Here is an 18,804-nt window from a genome sequence, read left to right on the forward strand (position 1 = left end):
GCACTGTATCCGACGCGCTAGACCACACGACCACCTAGGCTTCATAATAAAGCTTTCAGTGGCCGGGTGTTACCTTTCCTCTTTAGTTTTAATCTAGCGTCGTAATACAGTACATGATATATAAGGCATGAAGATCACGGCCGACACTCGGCTAACCGAGAGATTGGTCGGTTAATCTATATTGAGTATGCGGCTATATGGGCGGTTGGTCTGTTAATCGGGTCGGTTATACGTCTGTTAAAAGTAAAACGCACAATTTAAATGTTCAACTCTGTTAAATATACAGATTTTTGGCATATTATAAGAACCAAATAAAAAAAAAGAAAAGTGTCTGACAAAATGATATTTATCATAGAACATTTTCCACCTGTAAAAACATTTCATAGTCTGCGCAAACTTCAGTAAAACTAAAAGGCGTCGCGCAAGTATGTGGTATTTATGCTTATACGCATAGTAATTGTTTTAATAAAAGGCGAAACAAACAATTTTAGATATCATTTAAAGGACACAAAATAGTACTTTGGTTCTAAAAAATAAATTGACATTAGTAAATATTTCATAATTGTAATATAACGTGAGTAATACCACGTTTTAGTGACTATTAGGAGAATAAAGTCTGTTAATGGGTTGGACAATTAAAATTGTGTCAGTTAAGAGTTATTTAGCCACGACAATAGTTTTGCTACCTTTATAATTTCCCATTAAAAAAGTTAAGAATGAGATGTACTTGAGGAAAAAAAATGAAAATACGGTGCAACAGTATCCTTGTAGTAAGAGCATTTTTATTTTGACTTTCTTTGCATTTTATTGAAAGGTGTGTCACTGCAATATAGCGTGATATGGATTGGCCGCTGGAATATGCATGAATTTATTATTAACGTTTTCAATCAGCCTTGATTTTTGTGTCTGTTCAAATAAGCACGTTCAAAAATCCGACTGAAAGTGTCTGTCTTATACAACACCGGGTACATATAACGTGTTGTCGTTCTCATATGGACATGATATTTGCCACTGGACGTTAAACCCTAATTCGTCAGCATCATCCAATTGGTTCTTTTGCTCTATTACTTAATTATATGTTGTTTACAAAACAGTAAAGTAAATGGAAAGAAGCGAATGCAGCTACATTTGATTATCTTAAGTTTTAATTCATTTTATTCCGTTTAGTTCCTTTCTACATAAGTGCAGAGGAGAACCGCAGTTGTGCGCTTGTAAAATTCTATCATTTGTCACCAATTTGAGTACATCGCAATCCGTTACTGTTTCAACCACCCCCTCCACCTGAAATTTTGTTTTGTTTGCACTTTACAATATTTACTGAGCTATCAGATTCAGCGGTTGACAGGAGGCCAATGTTTATCGGACTCCAGTCTCAAATAACATAAAGTGATATACAGTGAAAAAATTGCAAAGCATCTATATAGATATCGTTGTCTATACTATTAATTTAAAAATAAGGAGATGTGGAATAAATGCCAAAATTGTTTTAACAATCATCTTGGAGGGTCTAAATAGTAAAAAGGGTTTTTCATGTCTGTATTCTTAAACAATTGTTATTTTTCACTCTTTTTTAGCAATGCATCACTCTCTACTGTCCTTATCTATTCTTCTATATTCTGCGTCTCCATCCAGATTCTCGTGTATACCATGAGTGTCCGGATTGGGGGTGTTGTTTATTTCTGTATTCTTTAAATTTTTATGTCACTTTTCTCTACATTTTATTTATTTTTCTCATTATTCTTTCTCTATTCTTTATATTTTAGCATCCCAATATATTTTACTTACTGATGTTTAGTTACATTACGACGTTTATCTCTGATATAAAAAAGCAGATGTGGTATGATTGTCAATGAGACAACTCTCCACAAGAGACCAAAATGACACAGAAATTAACAACTATAGGTCACCGTACGGCCTTCAACAATGAGCAAAGCCCATACCGCATAGTCAGCTATAAAAGGCCCCGAAATGACAATGTAAAACAATTCAAACGAGAAAACTAACGGACTTATTTATATATATAAAAAAAATGAACGAAAAAAAATATGTAACACATAAACAAACGACAACCACTGATTCACAGGCTCCTGACTTGGGACAGGCACATACATACATAATGTGGCGGAGTTGAACATGTTAGCGGGATCCCAACCCTCCCCTAACCTGGGACAGTGGTATAACAGTACAACATAAGAACGAACTATAAAAATGATGTATATACTGCATACCAATGTAGATGACAAATTGGTGTCATTCATAACAACGAAACAGAATTCACATGATATATGCGACCATTCTTGAATGAAATTAATATTACTTTAATATTACACTTTTTGAAACCATTTTTATCAATTTCCAATTTCCATTGTCTAAATTTATGTTTCATTGTTCATGTGTTGTTTCCGTATATTTTAACCACTCGTCTTGAGACTACCCATTTGATCCGATAACTCCCCATAAAGCAATCAAATTATATTTTCATTGCCATTCATAACTCTTAACAGACCAAATAACAGACCGGGTTTTATACATCCGACCCATTAACAGACCAGGGTTTTAATAAAAATTGATTAATATCACCAAAATACAGATTTTCGTGTAGATTTTTCACACAATGATATTAATATGGTTAACAAACATAATGCCTGTCTTTTTTCGATGTTCAAAATATTGCATGCAAGTAAATTCAGCCAAGTTGTCATTTTGTGTACATTTTGTGTATGTAAAATGTGTATAAATTTATTGATGAGTAACCCGCCTTTTCATTTTATTGATTGTTTATCGAAGCTAGAAAAAAAATAATTACACCACTTGATTCAGTACATTGAATTGTTTTGTCAGTCATGAATAATTTTTATGATAAAAAATATATATAAAAAGTTATACAATGAAACATACTGAACTTGCAAGTATTTTCTCGATAACACCTGATTAACAGACTTTAGCCAACCCAATTAACAGACCAACCGCCGATATAGCCGCATACTCAATATAGATTAACCGACCAATCTCTCGGTTAGCCGAGTGACGGCCGTGAAGATGGAATTGTTACAGATCAGCTGAATTATCTATTGTAAAGGATCCTACAAATTAATGCAAGATACAGTCACAGAAATAATTATATATATACATACACTAACAATTTATTTGGTAAGGAGATATCACGTGATTCAACGAAAACGTCCACGTCAATTTAAATGATGCAGGCGAAACACGGTGTTTAAGATACACACCATTTAAATAGCTTGACACACAAAACAGGGAAACACTAGGTTTAAGATACATACCGTTGAAACCCGAGGTTGAATGTTGAATATTGTGAGTTTGTTAGTACCCAAAATTATAATAAAGGTTGAATATTGAATATTGTGAGTTTGTAAGTACTCCAAAGTTATAATAATTATAGACATTTTAAAAGAATTAATCCTTTAAGTCATTAAAAGATATGGCCAGAGTAGATACACATTTCTTGTTTTAGAGAGGGGTAAATCTTACTTTGTGAAAAAGTCCAACTTTGATTCCAACAAAATTATTCTGAAACTAAAATCATCAAGGTACTTGATTTCTAAATTGACAACTTATTTGCTAAATTTGGACGACGTGTTTTTTTAGTAAACAATCGGCATTGTGCTCTTCTTGTCAACTTGTTTCTTTATTCTCATGAAGCATACTTCATATAGAACCTTTTTTATGAAGAATGAAAAGAAGCTAGTTATTTTTTGAGGGGACATAATCTATATAGTGGAATGTGAAGTTAGATACTTTACATTCCGCTATATAGATTATATTCCCTCAAAAGATTGTTCAAAATGATGACTTTGTTATAAATCTCAATCAAACTTGAAATAAAGGATACAATGAAATTGGCTCATTTTTGGAAATGCTGTTTTATTCATTTATATTTCTTGACTTTATACATTTCCCGTTATTATGTTAAGATATGGAGAAGTCTTGCTTGTGCCAAAAAAATCTACAGTTTTCATGACATTTGTTCATTTTTAGAATAAAGGAATCATAAGATTACCTATATAAAAATAAGGAGATGTGGTATGATTGCCAATGAAACAACTATCTTCCAGAGTTCAAGTGAGTAAGTTAAGAGCCATTTAAGGTGACCGTATGGCCTTCAACCATGAAAAAACTCATACCTTAATGTCAGCTGTAAAAGGCCCCGACATGAAACATGTAAAACAGTTCAAGTGAGAGAAAACTAATGGCCTACTTTTAGGAGGCGTGAATCAGATGTGGATACTAAAAAACATTCCGAAGACCTGTTGGAGTACAAACAATCTAAGACTCTTTCATCTTGTAAAAGTATTAAAACATTTGTACACTTTACACAAGTATTCCCAATTCCAAACTTAAAGACAAATTGAAAGAGTTGGTCCTGCTTTGTTTCATAAAAAAGAATGGCCAACGTAGGTATAAGTATCTTGTCTTAAGAAGGAATAAATCATACTTTGTTAAAAATCACTCCGATTCAAACATAAATTCTCTGAAACTCACATTATCAAGATGCTTGATTTGGTGTTTGACAACATATTTGTTACGTTTGGAGGACGTGCAGCTTCCAATTGTAAACTTTCCATTTCAATGTAGTAATATTCCAGCAGCTGCTTATATGGAGTAAATATCTCTCAGTTGAAACGATATTCCAGGGCTTGCGTTTCCTATCACGATTTTCTTGATAGCGGGTTGCTGCTCACTAGGCAGCTATTAAACCAAGAGTTCCAAGTGGTAAAGTTGAAACCATCCCTTCAAAACATTTACGGACGCCATCACGAGTTGGTCGACTGTTACGGAATATTTGTTTCACAGATGACGACGGATATGTTCCAATTAAACTAAATTACTTTAAATGATTGAAAAGAAAGGATATGGTGTATCAATTAAACAGACAAAATTACATAGCAAAAAAGAAAAACCAAAGGAAAACGAACAACACTTTTATTGATCTTCTTCATCTGAAAATCAAAGTGAGGCCTTCGACGTTGAACGAAAACCTTTTTGATAAAATTGGCTCTGTTACACATGTTGGTTCATATCATAAACTTCCGTAGTTTTATTTCAAGAATAAATAGATTAGTGCCATATGTTTGTGTTCTTTTAGAATCATTTATCAACTTCTGAAAACTATAAGAATGAGATATTTAAGGGGAAAAGAGACAAGACGTATTTTATTCTGTATAAAGGATTGATATAGAAATGAGCATGTCAAAAAATCTAGGAAAAACTATTTGGAGTGCAAAATTTGCCTAATGATTTATTAGGTCTTTCCACTTTTCCGTGGAAAGACCTATTGGTTTTGTTCTGATTATTAGGTCTTTCCACTTTTCGGGAAAAACCTTTTCCTTTTGTTCTGATTATTTTTTTTTCTTCTGCCGTGGAGATTTTTTTTTTTGTTTCACGACATATTGAAAGGATTTTTTGGCCAATGATGTCGTATAGTGATGTGAAGTTTCCCATTCATCCTGTGTAACCGAACACTTATTCTTATAGGAGTTATCTCCCTGCGTCCCCTTTTTCTTGTTATCTTTATTTCACCGAAACCGTGAAAGATATCAACAAACTTTTTTCTCCAAATTGCTAGTCTACTCTTAAGAATGTTTTGGTTAAGTCTAACCAAAGTGATCAAAAGAAACCTTATGGGAGTTATTTCCCTTTAAAAATTTAATATTGAAGATATGTTGAATAAATTCATACACCAGAAGTCATAGAGGTCTAAATTCTTCTTTTGATATGAAGTCCTTTGTCCATTTGGAGGAAATTGAGGTCAAGGTCAAAGTTCCAGGTTATGTTCTAAATTTTAAACTTTGCTTATTATCTTTATTCCAAAGAAACAGTAACAGTTAATGATACGATGCATTTCCTTAATAATTGTTTACGTCATGGCGCAACTTCAACACAATTAAGGTGGTACCTAACACTACAGGGAGATAACTCTGTAAAAATCAGCTAAACGTTTTAATTACGTTGTATTGTTAAGGAAATTTAATATTAAGCTTCTCAATGATCAAAATTAGTGTTTGTCAAACTGCTATATAACCAATGAAATTTTTCAGATAAAGTGGTTGGTTCAAATTTTTTGAAATTTTTATATTTTTGTCAAAGGGTCAAAGTAAACATTTTGTCAAAATTTTATGAAAATTAAACGAGCCAAATTAATATTTGTCAAGGTGTTGGGTACCACCTTAAGTCAAAGGGTTTCGACCACCCTTTATAGGAGTTTTCTTCCCTAATTTGTTTGAAATCAGTATTTCTCTTCAACCATACAAGTGAATGACCTGGGATCTTTTGATTTGAAATCATTGACATATGACCTTGAAATTGAGGTCAAGGTGAAAGGTCAATTTGACGTTCTAGATTTTGACCTTTGCAAAAAATCTATACTGGTTCATTATAAAACCATTAGGTCTTTTGCATTTGGTTGGTAGACATTTGACCTTTTAAAAGGTTAACAGGAAGTGACATTATTTTAACCCGAAGTAGGCTATTTCATACTAATTCAAGGAAAAAGTACCTAGATATCTTATTTCTTAACAAATTATATGAACCAGAAGTGACATATTCTAACACTGATTTTTTTAAATTTCATTCTTTTTTATCGAAGTTGAGGTGGAAAGACCTTCAATTGTTCTCTGAACAATTGGTTTTTAATTTTTGTTTCTTCCACCTAATTTTTTTCTTGCGCTGTATTTGTTTTTTCAAATTTTGTCACTTAGTTTTTTTGTATATGATATCATACAGTCTATACGCTTTTGAAATTGACCCTGTTTAACCGACGACTTTTCTTTGTAAGAGTTATCTCCCCGAACACCGTTTTTCTTGTTATGACTACTCCTGCGCAACCGTAATAGAAAGCGACAATTTTATTTTTCCAAATTGCTCATTATATCCTCAGAATGTTACGTTTTTTTTTACCGAAGCTATCCGGAGACTCCATATGAGAGTTATTTCCCCTTTTGTATTTAAAATAAGTGAAATATAATTGTAACTGGTAAACTATAAGTGATAGAGATCTAGGGTCTTTTGATTTGAGGTCCTTGGTCCAAAAACTAAAAAAAGAAAAAGAAAATAAGGTCAAGGTCAAAGGTCAAGGCGATGTTCTGATTTTTTACGTTAAGTTTATATCGCTTCTTCCCAGACAGAGGTATAGGTATCAAAAGAATAATTTAACCAAAATGTTTGTCTCGACATGTCGTTACTGGAAATTCTTTGTCAAAATGGAACGCGTCATTTTATTGCAGGGCCAATGCCCGTGAAATGGTTAAATCAATATATTACTTTGCAGCTATCATGTAGTAAATGTATCTTATCTCAATTATCAACCAAAAGTCTACCACTACACTCCCCCCTTTTTCCAATTGATTTTTTTTTAGTTATCCCATTTCTATGAAAAGAAAATCGCCTTCAGTCCCGTACATTTTACTGTTAAAATGCTAATCCTTCTTGTGTACAAACTTCTTTCTGAAATAGGAATCAATCCCTGCAAAAATGGGCTCCAATTCATGTATTTTCTGAAATTAATCGAAAAACGTTTTGTTAAAGAACTATAACAGCATTATTTTTGTGAATGAATACTCGTAATTAGACAACCTGTAAAATGAATCAAGAAAATATATTTCCGTTAACACTATAATTACACGTGCGGTTTGCTTTACAGCTGACCTAGATTGAGAAATTATAATCAATGACGTAGAAATCGCTCCCAAGTTCGTAAATATTAGTAAAATCCTACAATCAAATTTCTAAACATGCATTAAAGACAAAAAAAATCCTACATGATCCGACATCAATCACCTGTAAAAAATTACATCAATAGTTATCGTGTTACTGTTATCAATACAGATGAGGTCTGTTCAACGGTCTACCCTGAAAAGGTATTAGTATTCAGACATATATATTCGAGCGTCACGTGATTTCACACCACCGCGTGCGCGGACCTAAATTTAGAATAAAACATTCCATATCCAAATATAGAAAGTGAAACTTTCAAGACAAATTGTTGCTCAGTTTTTCTACAAGTTCAAACAAAATCCACACACATCAAATAGATAAAACATGAAGTCCAATTTTCCGTAGAAAAAAGAGAAAATTCATATAAGGAAGATGTTAGCATTTTTTTTGTATTGAGACGTCCGTTTAGATGTGCGGGATAGATACTTACGCAGCCACGTTCGGTTAGCATACGAACGTTAAGTCCGATGCCTCGCATAGAGAGAGTGCCATGCAATCAATCAATCAATCAATACATCCATCAATTCATTAATCAATTAATCAACTAAATAATCAACCAACCAACTAACCAATCAATCAATCATGCATGTGTAGAATACGGGGTCCAAGATCTCATTTGTTTCTTTTTCGCTTGTTCCAAGAGACCCTATCCCATGTGTTTAATTAGTCGATCAACCAACCAACCAACCAATCAATCAACAAATCAACTCAATAATCAACCAACCAATCAACCAACCAACCAACCAACCAACCAACCAACCAACCAACCAACCAAACTAACAAACCAATCAATTAATCAATCAATTAATCAATCATGTTTTGGAGGGGAAAGACCGTATTTTCTTATGCATTTTATCAAACGTAAATATATATAGTTATTCTAATTTTTTTTTATGGTATTAATAGTGCATTTGGATATTAAGCCTAGTCAATCAACATAACTTATATTTTAGCAGAGAGGCGGAGGAAACCAAAGGAATAGTCAAACCCATAAGTCGATAACGAACTGACAACGCAATTGGAAAACACGAAAAACAACAACGAGACAAACAGTCTATAAACACAACATAAAAAACTGAAGACCGAGCAACACAAACCCCACCAAAAATCGCGTGTGATCTATACCAAATAGTCTTATGTTTATATGATCTAGCCTTTTTTGCAAGATAACCCTTTAATACTGGCTTTAAACAATCACAAATCAATCAAATACTTATCCTTTTTTTATCATTTATAATCTTATCTCCAGTTATCACTTAACACAATACTATATTCTGTATATACCTGAGACTCAGGTGCTCCGGAAGGGTAAACAGTTCCTGATCCACATGTAGCACCCGTCGTGTACTCATGCTAGTACACACCCTGTGATAAGTCTAATTGGGTTGGTCACATTCGTGGAATTTCTAGATGTAAGTCAAAGTATGAGGTGGACTTAAGAGAGATGCGTTCAACATAGTCACCAAATTTTGAATTATTCAGTGATAGGACATCATTTTTATAACGGAATGGGAAGTTAAAGGATAATGATTGCTCCTTTTCATTCATCCTTAAAAGCTCTACCACCTATCAATAAAGGAAAAAGTCGTCAAGGTGATAAACACAGTTGGTACTAACGGGAATGCCCATTTTTTTGTTGAAAAACACATACCCGAACTTAGCAAATACGTTTTCAATCAAGAAATCAACCATCTTGATAATGTCAGTTTCAAAGATTTTTCTTTGTTTGAATCAGATTAGTTGTTTTTTTACTAAGTACGATTTATTTATAGTAAATCTTATACATTAATAGAATCATGTGCATAACAGTGTAGACGAGATCATTGATTGGCGCGCTAAAATATCCCATTGACTGGGTCAGATTAGGTGAACGTTCTTCTGTAACGCCCACTGCTCACGACGTATTTATTATAGACATTTAAACTGTGGGGTCACCAAAGGGTCTCAACGCCTAAATAAAATAATTCGAAAAACTAATCAGAAATAACCTTTGTGTTTTGATTTATATTGAATACTTAAACGTTCTTTACTTGTGTTTTTGTTATGTTTTGATAATCAATTTTTATGATATCGCACGTTCTTTCGGCGAAAAAAAGAGGATTAAACTGGCTTTAAAAGTTACAATGCATGTGTTGATTATTATCTTTTTTCGGACGTCAAAGCGATTTAACAATTGCGGTTGTCCAATTATGTCATCTTTAAACTTTTATCTGGTCAAAATTTTATTTTAGAACGAATGCATGATCAACTTTAAAAAGTGTGCAAATACAAAACATATAGACAAAATATACTTCTGTCCCAACTTTTTCGTACTTGCAAGTCATTAGACTGTAAAAAAGCTATATTTGGATCAAGCCTTGTGAAATTTGCATTTACGTTATTGAATAGGTAAAATGTATAGTTTGGTGAACTTTTCTGCTAACTACTATACTTGTGAAAAACCCTTGGCAGCAGAAACGTATTCAGCTTTTTTTTTTAAATCGACCCAATTTACATAGTAATGGACGACTTCGTGCATTTTATGATCGCAAATAAAATATGTATATAATATACTGTGCACTGTAGTTCGTATATTCATTTTTTCTTTTGTTAATGGATTTGCCCGTCTTTCTGGGAGTGATTATTTGTTATTGACTCCTTAAGCTTACTCGCAAATAATTTAAAACCAAGACTTCCATTATAAAAATGTCCAAACAAACCTTGATTTTCCTTTTTTTTAAACATACATCTCAGCCATAGATAAGGACTTAAATTCGTCAGGTCTTTAATTTCAAGTTAGTGAGTTGACCAAAGTAATATTGAGGACCATTTGCCAGTTTCCATGCGGTATCCGTGTTTTTTCTCTCGCTCTGTTCTGCATCCACTCAACTTTCGTGTTTGTCATGACAAGGCCATTTGAAGCTTTCATGCTATACAGTGTGTGTTTTGCTTATTGTGGAAGGTCGTACGGTGACCTATATTGCTAACGTCTGTTGGTCACTGGAAGGGATTTGTCTGTCTTAGTGTCTATCACACCACATATTCTTATTTATATATGCAGTAATGTCTATAATAAAATTGAGAATTGAAACGGGGAATGTGTCAAAGAGACAATAACCCGACCAAAGAGCAGAAAATTTGTTTTTCGTTAATTGTTTTGTTATAGATTAGGCCGTTGGTTTTCTCAATTGAATTGTTTCATATTTTTCATGTCGGGACTGTTGTAGCCGACTATACGGTATGGGTTTTTCTAATTGTTGAAGGCCGTACGGTTGCCTATAATTCCTAACATCCACTTCATTTGAACTTTGGTGGATAGTTGTCTTATTAGCAATTATACCACATCTCCTTATTTTTATATAAAGTTGTATCAATTGTGACTTTAGATACATTGGTGTATTGATTTTTGTTTGCGTTACGTCTAGTGTCAAATTTGTCATGCATGTTTAGGACTATTAAATATATTGCAGATAGTTTCGTTATTAAACGGCTTTAGATCTGTTATACGACAATAATACATTAAAAGATAAAAAGTAGGAAAATTAAAAGAGACCACAACAACAAAGACCATCGAGTCCTGTCCATAAATAGTAAAAATAGACGTTTAATCAACAATGAACAACACAAAACCCGGATAGCCGGACGTTTGGCTCAAAATTTAGTGGGACTAATCCAGTTTAACATGCAATCCCTCCCTGGCCAGACTTGGTGCAGGCACACAATCCAGAGGGTTAAATCAGTATAACATGCACCCTCCCCAGCCCGACTTTGGCACAATATGTAGCGGTGTATTGCTGTGTGCTTGTTTAATCTACATTGGCTAGAGGTATTGGGGGAGGGTTGAGATCTCACTAAACATGTTTAACACCGCCGCATTTTTTGCTCCTGTCCCAAGTCAGGAGCCTCTGGCCTTTGTTAGTCTTCAAGTTGTATGTTTTTTAATTTTAGTTCATTAATTTTTTAGGAGTTTAGTATGACGTCCATTTTCACTGAACTAGTACACATTTTTGTTAAGGGGCCAGCTGAAGTGCGCCTTCGGGCGTGGGATTTTCTCGCTGTGTTGAATGTGAAGACCCATTGGTGGCCTTCGGCTGTTTTGTTTACTCTATGGTCGGGTTGTTGTCTCTTTGAAACATTCCCCATTTCCATTCTCTATTTTAACATGTAACCTTCCAACTTTTTTTTGTCTGTCTTGACTATATTTGGCATTAAACAAAACAAGAAAAATAAACTACACAGCGCAGCTTCGAACAGGATTACAACAAGAAAATTAATTTTAAAAATGCGGTCAAAAGTCAAAATTTGCTCGCAGCGGAAAAATGCAACAGCTTGATATTCATTTGAAATAAAATAATTGTAATGATTTACACAACGTTACTTTTTCCAATATAAACATTCAAATTATTTTGTTTTTTGTTGTTTTTGATTAATTTACAACATCTTTACAAAGACCACATTCTGACTTCGAAATTAAGTAGACCATAAAATCGATGTTCATTATCTTTCTTATGTTGTAAGTTTAACTTGTCATCTCGTATGTTTTTAAATATGAAGAAAGGACAGTCCGGTTGTCTTATACGTCAATGAAACACAAAAAAAAACGACAAAAAATAAAAAAGGGGCAACATTCATTCTTCAACAAAAGAATACATCACAAGAATATAAGTTTTGTAAGAAAAAAAAACCAAAATCTTGAGATGTTGTGTAGGACTTGAATAGCCAAGGCAAACTGATAAAATATCTGAATGAATGAATCGATTTATGTAAAAAAAAACCAAGGTATTAAACAAAAAAATTAAATGATTTTTTAATTATCCAGAACTCTTCAAAAACAAACCTACATGTATGCATTGAATGATTAGTAGGCCACTCTTTTAAAATGATTACAACGTAGAAGTACTTATTCTCGTAATCAATAAGATATTTTGTGAATTAACCCCATCAACTTAAAGTTTTTTACAATTAATAAACGTATTTTGTATTATTTAATGATATCAGCTCTGAACATTATTATTCTTTAAAATGAAACTGTTGTATGCGATGGTATAAAAAATATTTAAAACAAATCTTTTAAAGTTTCATTTTATGTATCGAAATGTGTAACACGTGATCATTATTTAAATCCCCACTGGAAGGCCTCTGATAGACTGAGTGAGCATAAAATTGTACATTTTTAAAGTAAAATGAGATTTTATTAAATAAATACTTACCATCATAAATTCTGAGTACATCCATCTGCGCAAGTCTGACAGGCGGAAAACCCCAAATAAAAATATCATCCAATGAGAAGAGGGATGACCAAGCAGTGCCCGTATAACCATGCCTTTATATCATCCATTTAATTTCCTAAAGTAAGCAAGAAGCCCTAGGAAAAAAAAACAGGGGATGAAGGGGAGGTTGGGAGGGACCTTTAATTTATGATGGTAAGTATTTATTTAATAAAATCTCATTTTACTTTAAAAATGTACAATTTTATGTCAATAAATACGTTACCATCATAAATTCTGAGTAAAATATAGAATCTAACGCAAAGCTGAATCCCCTGAACCAGAAGATGCAGGAGGAAAAACAACTCTTTGTGCGGAAACTAAAGGTCCTAAGGAGTACAGACTCTGAGCTTGAGTAGATAAAGACTGCAGATAGTGAGAAATGAAAGAATTTTCAGTTCTCCAGAAACCTGCAGATAAGACTTCCTCTAAAGAAGCGTTATTAAAAAGGGCCCAGGAGGTAGAAATAGCTCTAACATCATGAGCTTTAACATGCATACTATTCAGAAGTTCTTCATTAGAAGAATTGTAAGCTAATTGAATAGTTTTACAGATCCAAGTTGAAATGGTTTTTGCAGACAAATCTTGTTTTCCTTTGTAAATAGGAATAAATAACCTAGAATTTGAGGAGGTGCGGAGACTCCGTGTTCTCTGAAGATATAAAAGTAAGACTCGGACAGGACAGGGTACTTTAGAACTTGAATCATCAGGAAGGGCTGGAATCACTATTGGTTCTGAACCTCTGCATGAAATTTGATTTTTGGCTGAAAAGGCTGGATCCGTTAATAGAGTAACAGATGACTTATCCCTATTAAAACGAAGGCAGTAATCAGCAGTGGAAAACGCATGAATTTCACTTCTTCTTCTACCAGAGGCCAAGGCAAGAAGAAAACAACACTTATACGATAAAAACTTGATTTCAACCTTTTCAGCAGGTTCAAAAGGATGGGTTTTTAAAGCTGATAAAACTACACTCAAATTCCAAGACGGGATTAAAACTCTCTGTCTAGGGCGTTCAAGAGTGAAATTCTTAACTAACAGAGAAATGAATTCATTATTACCAAAATCTGGACCTCCAGACAGTTGAATCGTCCTAGAAATAGCTGATCTATAGCCTTTAATTGTAGAGGGAGATAATCCTTTCTCTTCAAAAAGGTGGATCAGAAAGTCTGCTAGTTGCTGTACAGAAATTTGGAAAGGATCAATTTCCTTCTCACTACACCAACTACTGAAGATAGTCCACTTGGCATCATAGACGATGTTAGTGAAATCTCTAACTGCTCGGGAGAGATGTCTGGCTGCGCATTCAGAAAAACCTCTCTCCTTGAAGCTATCCCTGAGAGAAGCCACGCGAACAGATGTAGCTTCTCTGGATTGGGATGAAGAATCTTGCCCTTGAACTGGGACAGAAGGTTGTGTCGTACTGGTAGAACCAGTGGACGAGCACAAGACAGATGAAGAAGATCTGGAAACCAGGCTTGTTTGGGCCAAGCTGGAGCAATAAGAATGATCAACCCTTGCTCTGCTGAGATCTTCCGAAGAACCTCTGACAGAAATCTGAACGGAGGGAAGGCGTAAGCGAACATTCCGTCCCAAGGAACACTCATGCAGTCTACTGCGTAAGCTTTCGGATCTGGTACAGGAGACATGAACACTTGAACTTTGTAATTGAGGCTTGTTGCAAACAGGTCTACATGAGGAGACCCCCACTGAAGTGTTATTGCCTGAAATACTGATTGGAGAAGTTCCCAATCTGTATTGACTGGGGTAAGTGTCCTGGACAGAGCATCTGCTAACACATTGAGTTTTCCTGGGACATAACGAACTACAATCTGTAGATGAAGGTGATTGCAAAGAAGGAGGATTTCTCTTGCTAAAAGGAACAGCTCGTAACAATGAGTTCCCCCTTGATATCGCAAATAAGCCACCACAGTGGTGTTGTCCGATGCTAGAACAAGAGATTTGTTCTGCAGTAGGGACTGAAAATGAGACAGTGCACGAAGAACTGCCTTCATTTCTAGTATGTTGATGTGTTCCTTCAAAAGATCTGGAGTCCACACTCCTGAAACTGAAAGACCTTCCAGATAGGCTCCCCAACCGAGGTTGGAGACATCTGTGAACAGAGTCTGATTTGGAACTGGAGAGGACAGAAGTTGGCCTCTCAAAACATTTGCTTGGGAAGTCCACCAAACCAAGTGAGGATACAATTCCTGATGAATGATTGGAACTGGAAATTCCCAATCCTGTGAAGCTGGGAGCCAATGTTGATGTAGATAAAATTGAGGAGGTCGAATGTGAAGGCGACCAAGTGGAACAACATCCGCTAGTGAATTCAAAAGACCTAGCAGTTGTGAAAACTGGCGAGCAGTAACTGTTTTTTGAGATAGAAACAGATGAATTTTTGAACAAAGATTCTGAAACTTTTCCTGAGGAGGTCGAACTATGCACTGATGAGTATGGTAATGTTCGCCTAGGAAAATAAAGTCCTGAGACGGAATAAGGTCTGACTTTTTCCAAGAGATGAGAAACCCCAGAGATAGAAGCAATCTGATGACTACATCGGTATTGAGATAGAGTTTCTCGGGAGAAAGTTCCTTGATCAGTGAGTCGTCCAGGTAAGAATGAATCTGAAAAGCCTGTGAATGAAGGTGAGCTATGGCTACCTGCATGAGTTTGGTAAAGGCTAGTGGTGCAGTTGACAGACCAAAAGGGAGAGCTCTGAATTGGTAAACCCTTTTGTTCCAAACAAACCGAAGGAATTTGCGGTATGAATGGCAAACTGGAACATGAAAATAAGCGTCCGTCAGATCCAGGGATGTTGTCCACATACCTGGAAGAATAGAAGCTCTGATTGAACGATTGGTCTCCATTTTGAAATGGGGAATAATCATGTAAGAATTGAGGATAGACAAATCGATGACTGGTCTCATTCCTCCTGTCTTCTTCGAAACAAGGAAGAGACGAGAATAGAAACCTGGATCTATTGAAGATACAGGGACTTCCTCCACTGCCCTCTTTGTCAAAAGAGTCTCTACTTCTGTTGACAGAAGAAGAAACTTCTGTGGATCTTGAGTATTGGACAGTGGGATAGGAACAGAAGAAAGAGGAGGTTGTTCTTTGAATTGAAGAGTCAATCCCCCTCGAACTACTGACAGAACCCAACAATCTGAGGTAATACTTGTCCATTTTTTTTAGAAAATGAGTTAACCTCCCCCCTACTGGCAATTGAGAAAGAGGAGTTTTGTAGTACATCTCTGGATTGGGTTCTGACAGTAACGTACGAGGGGGCAACTTCCTAGAAAGAGGGATTGGCCCTCTTGCCACCTCTCTTAAAACTGTTAGGTTTAGACTTAGGGAATGAAGACTTCTTAGGTTTATTACCTCCATCATTAGTCATTTTCCTCCTCTTCTCTTGAGAATTATAAGATGAGCCTCCAGCGGGAGAATAACTACCTCGTTTAGAATTATTTCCAGAAAGAGATACATTCACCTTCACTGAAGCTGGGGTTTGATTGAGGTGCTTCTGTACTTCATTAAGTGGCAACCCGAAAATCTTATCATCTAAAGGAGACTTAATTAAAGCATCCTTAAGATTATCCGAAACCTTTGCTTTATCCAAAATTTCAGCTCTTTTGGATAAAGTGCAGTTGGCTATAGAGCCCATAATCAACAACTGAGAGGCAACCAAAGCCTTGTCCACCTGTAATAGAAAAGGCTTGACCTCTGGTGGAAGAGAAGAGTCTTTAAGTACTGGAGCAACTGCAGATAAAAAATGTTCAGCAGTGCCTAAAACACTGCATTCCTGAGAAGGTTCTCCGTTTTGGACCAAACAGACTGAGAAAGACGCAGTCCATCGGCAGGTTTAGAAGCAATCGAAGATGAAAAAACCTTGTCACATTTAGGTACCAATTTACTCAAGGTAGAATCAAAGATATCATAATCTTTAGAACGGAACTGCTCAGTAATTGAGGCAAGCCCAAAACCACTCACTTGAGAAAATTGGGACTCATTAGCCACAATCCCATCATTGATGATCTGCAGAGAAGTAGACATACGGTTGGATTGTGGAAAACTAGTATGTGACTTAGCGTTGTCTATAGACAGACCACATGAAGCCTCGAAAGTAGAGGTAAGTCTGGAATGGTACCTTGCTGACGTCTCTCATAATGGTATAAACCGAATCTCTAAGATCCTTCAAAGTAGAAGGAGTATCTTCTGCCTCAGGATCCTTACTGGAATTGGTAGAAGAATGACCAATTACAGAAGAAGAGATAGACACAGGAACAGAAGGTTGAGAAACATTCTGAGAGACCTGAGCTGGATTATCACCTTTTTCATCAGAAGTAAAACCTTCTTCCTGACTGCCTGGGGCCACCGAAAAGCGTTCTTCCTCATCACTGTCCTCCGGGTCACTTTCAATATTATGATCTGGAAGGAGTGAACTCACTGGAGAATTTGACTTATTGGCAATGTTCTCTAGCGTACCCAGGCGGTTGGAGAAAGACGTCAATTCAGAAGAAATAGACTGACGAAAGTCGTCCAGAATACTCTTGAACCCATCTAAAGAGGGGCCAGAGTCAGTAACCTGAATAAACTGATGCCTAACAGAAGAGGTAGGCAGAGCAGCAGGTACAGATACACTACTACAACTACTAGTTGACACTGCTAAAGGAGGAGCAGGAACTGACAGATTAGATGTAGTACTCTGAGGAACAATAACTGGTGTGGTAATTGGTCCACAATAAGGCCAGAAACCTGGGAAAGGCTGACTAGGAACCTGACTAGGAAAAACCTGATTAGGAAACCCTTGACCAGGAAACCCTTGACCATGAAACCCCTGACCAGGAAAGCCTGAATAAGGATAACCCTGAGACCAAGGAGGTCTAGACCAAGACATGGCGTTACTAGCCGAAGCAGGTAAAGTGAAGCCACAGTATGACGCTGGCGCTCTAGACCCAGGTAAGTTTAGACCCATAGAAATACCAGGGTAGGATGAAATTGACCCAGTGGTGTCAACTGGCCTGGAAAAAGTGTGCGTAACAGTGGCAATGGTAGGGACACCTCCATGATAACCGACAGAACCTGTATTGAGGGTCTGTTGACCGGTCTTAGAAGTCACCGAAGTAAAAACGTCGGTTAGTTGACTACTAATAGGAGGGGTTCCCTGCCTTACCGTTGTTGCGGTAGCAGTAAAGGGTAACGAATCGTCTAAAAAAACATAATTACCTGTAATGGCCTCGAAAGGACTGGAAGCATTAAACTCCATAATTAAATAAATATGAAGTTAAATACTTATAAAATATAATATTATAACAACAATAATTAATCAACAATGGTATGGGGATACCTACAATATTCACTATCGAAAAAACAAAAAACTTAAAAGTCTTCTCTGTAAGTTGTAACACGTGTGTCTCGATGCGCAGGCGGAAATTAAATGGATGATATAAAGGCATGGTTATACGGGCACTGCTTGGTCATCCCTCTTCTCATTGGATGATATTTTTATTTGGGGTTTTCCGCCTGTCAGACTTGCGCAGATGGATGTACTCAGAATTTATGATGGTAACGTATTTATTGACATAAAATCATTGTTATCGATAGCCGATGGCAAACAAGTTAAAGGTAAATTATTCAGTAGTATTACCAACAAAGGGTTTACGGTTGTCTACGCTGTTATGAAAACGATTCTAAGTAACTTATCAATTTTGTACTTACTTTTTTTCCTTTTTAGAACATTGTACATCCAACAACAGAAATATATAATACACACGAATTTACAATGTCGAGCATGTGACCTATAAAATCACTGACCGACACA

The 18,804-nt window shown here is 35.6% G+C and overlaps 1 protein-coding gene across 1 annotated transcript; it reads right to left on the bottom strand.

Moving 5' to 3' along the window:
• Positions 1-16,278: 16,278 nt before the first annotated feature.
• LOC127720708 (uncharacterized) lies at positions 16,279-17,880 on the bottom strand. Its single transcript, XM_052227497.1, has 2 exons — positions 17,637-17,880; positions 16,279-16,742 (listed from the first exon to the last, which is right to left on the bottom strand). The coding sequence occupies exons 1-2, from the start codon at positions 17,878-17,880 to the stop codon at positions 16,279-16,281; spliced, it is 708 nt and encodes a 235-aa protein (XP_052083457.1).
• Positions 17,881-18,804: the final 924 nt, after the last annotated feature.

This window comes from Mytilus californianus, unplaced genomic scaffold (assembly GCF_021869535.1).
Source record: "Mytilus californianus isolate M0D057914Y unplaced genomic scaffold, xbMytCali1.0.p SCAF_1, whole genome shotgun sequence".
NCBI lineage: Eukaryota > Metazoa > Mollusca > Bivalvia > Mytilida > Mytilidae > Mytilus > Mytilus californianus.

Bases quoted from the DNA above. Each gene is read 5' to 3' on its own strand.
- LOC127720708 (XM_052227497.1), bottom strand. From the start codon at position 17,880: ATGTCTTGGTCTAGACCTCCTTGGTCTCAGGGTTATCCTTATTCAGGC. The intron at 16,743-17,636 runs GTAGTTGTAGTA...TTTTATCTGCAG, and splicing joins TCCTTTAGCAGTGTCAACTA to TTGCTCCAGTACTTAAAGAC.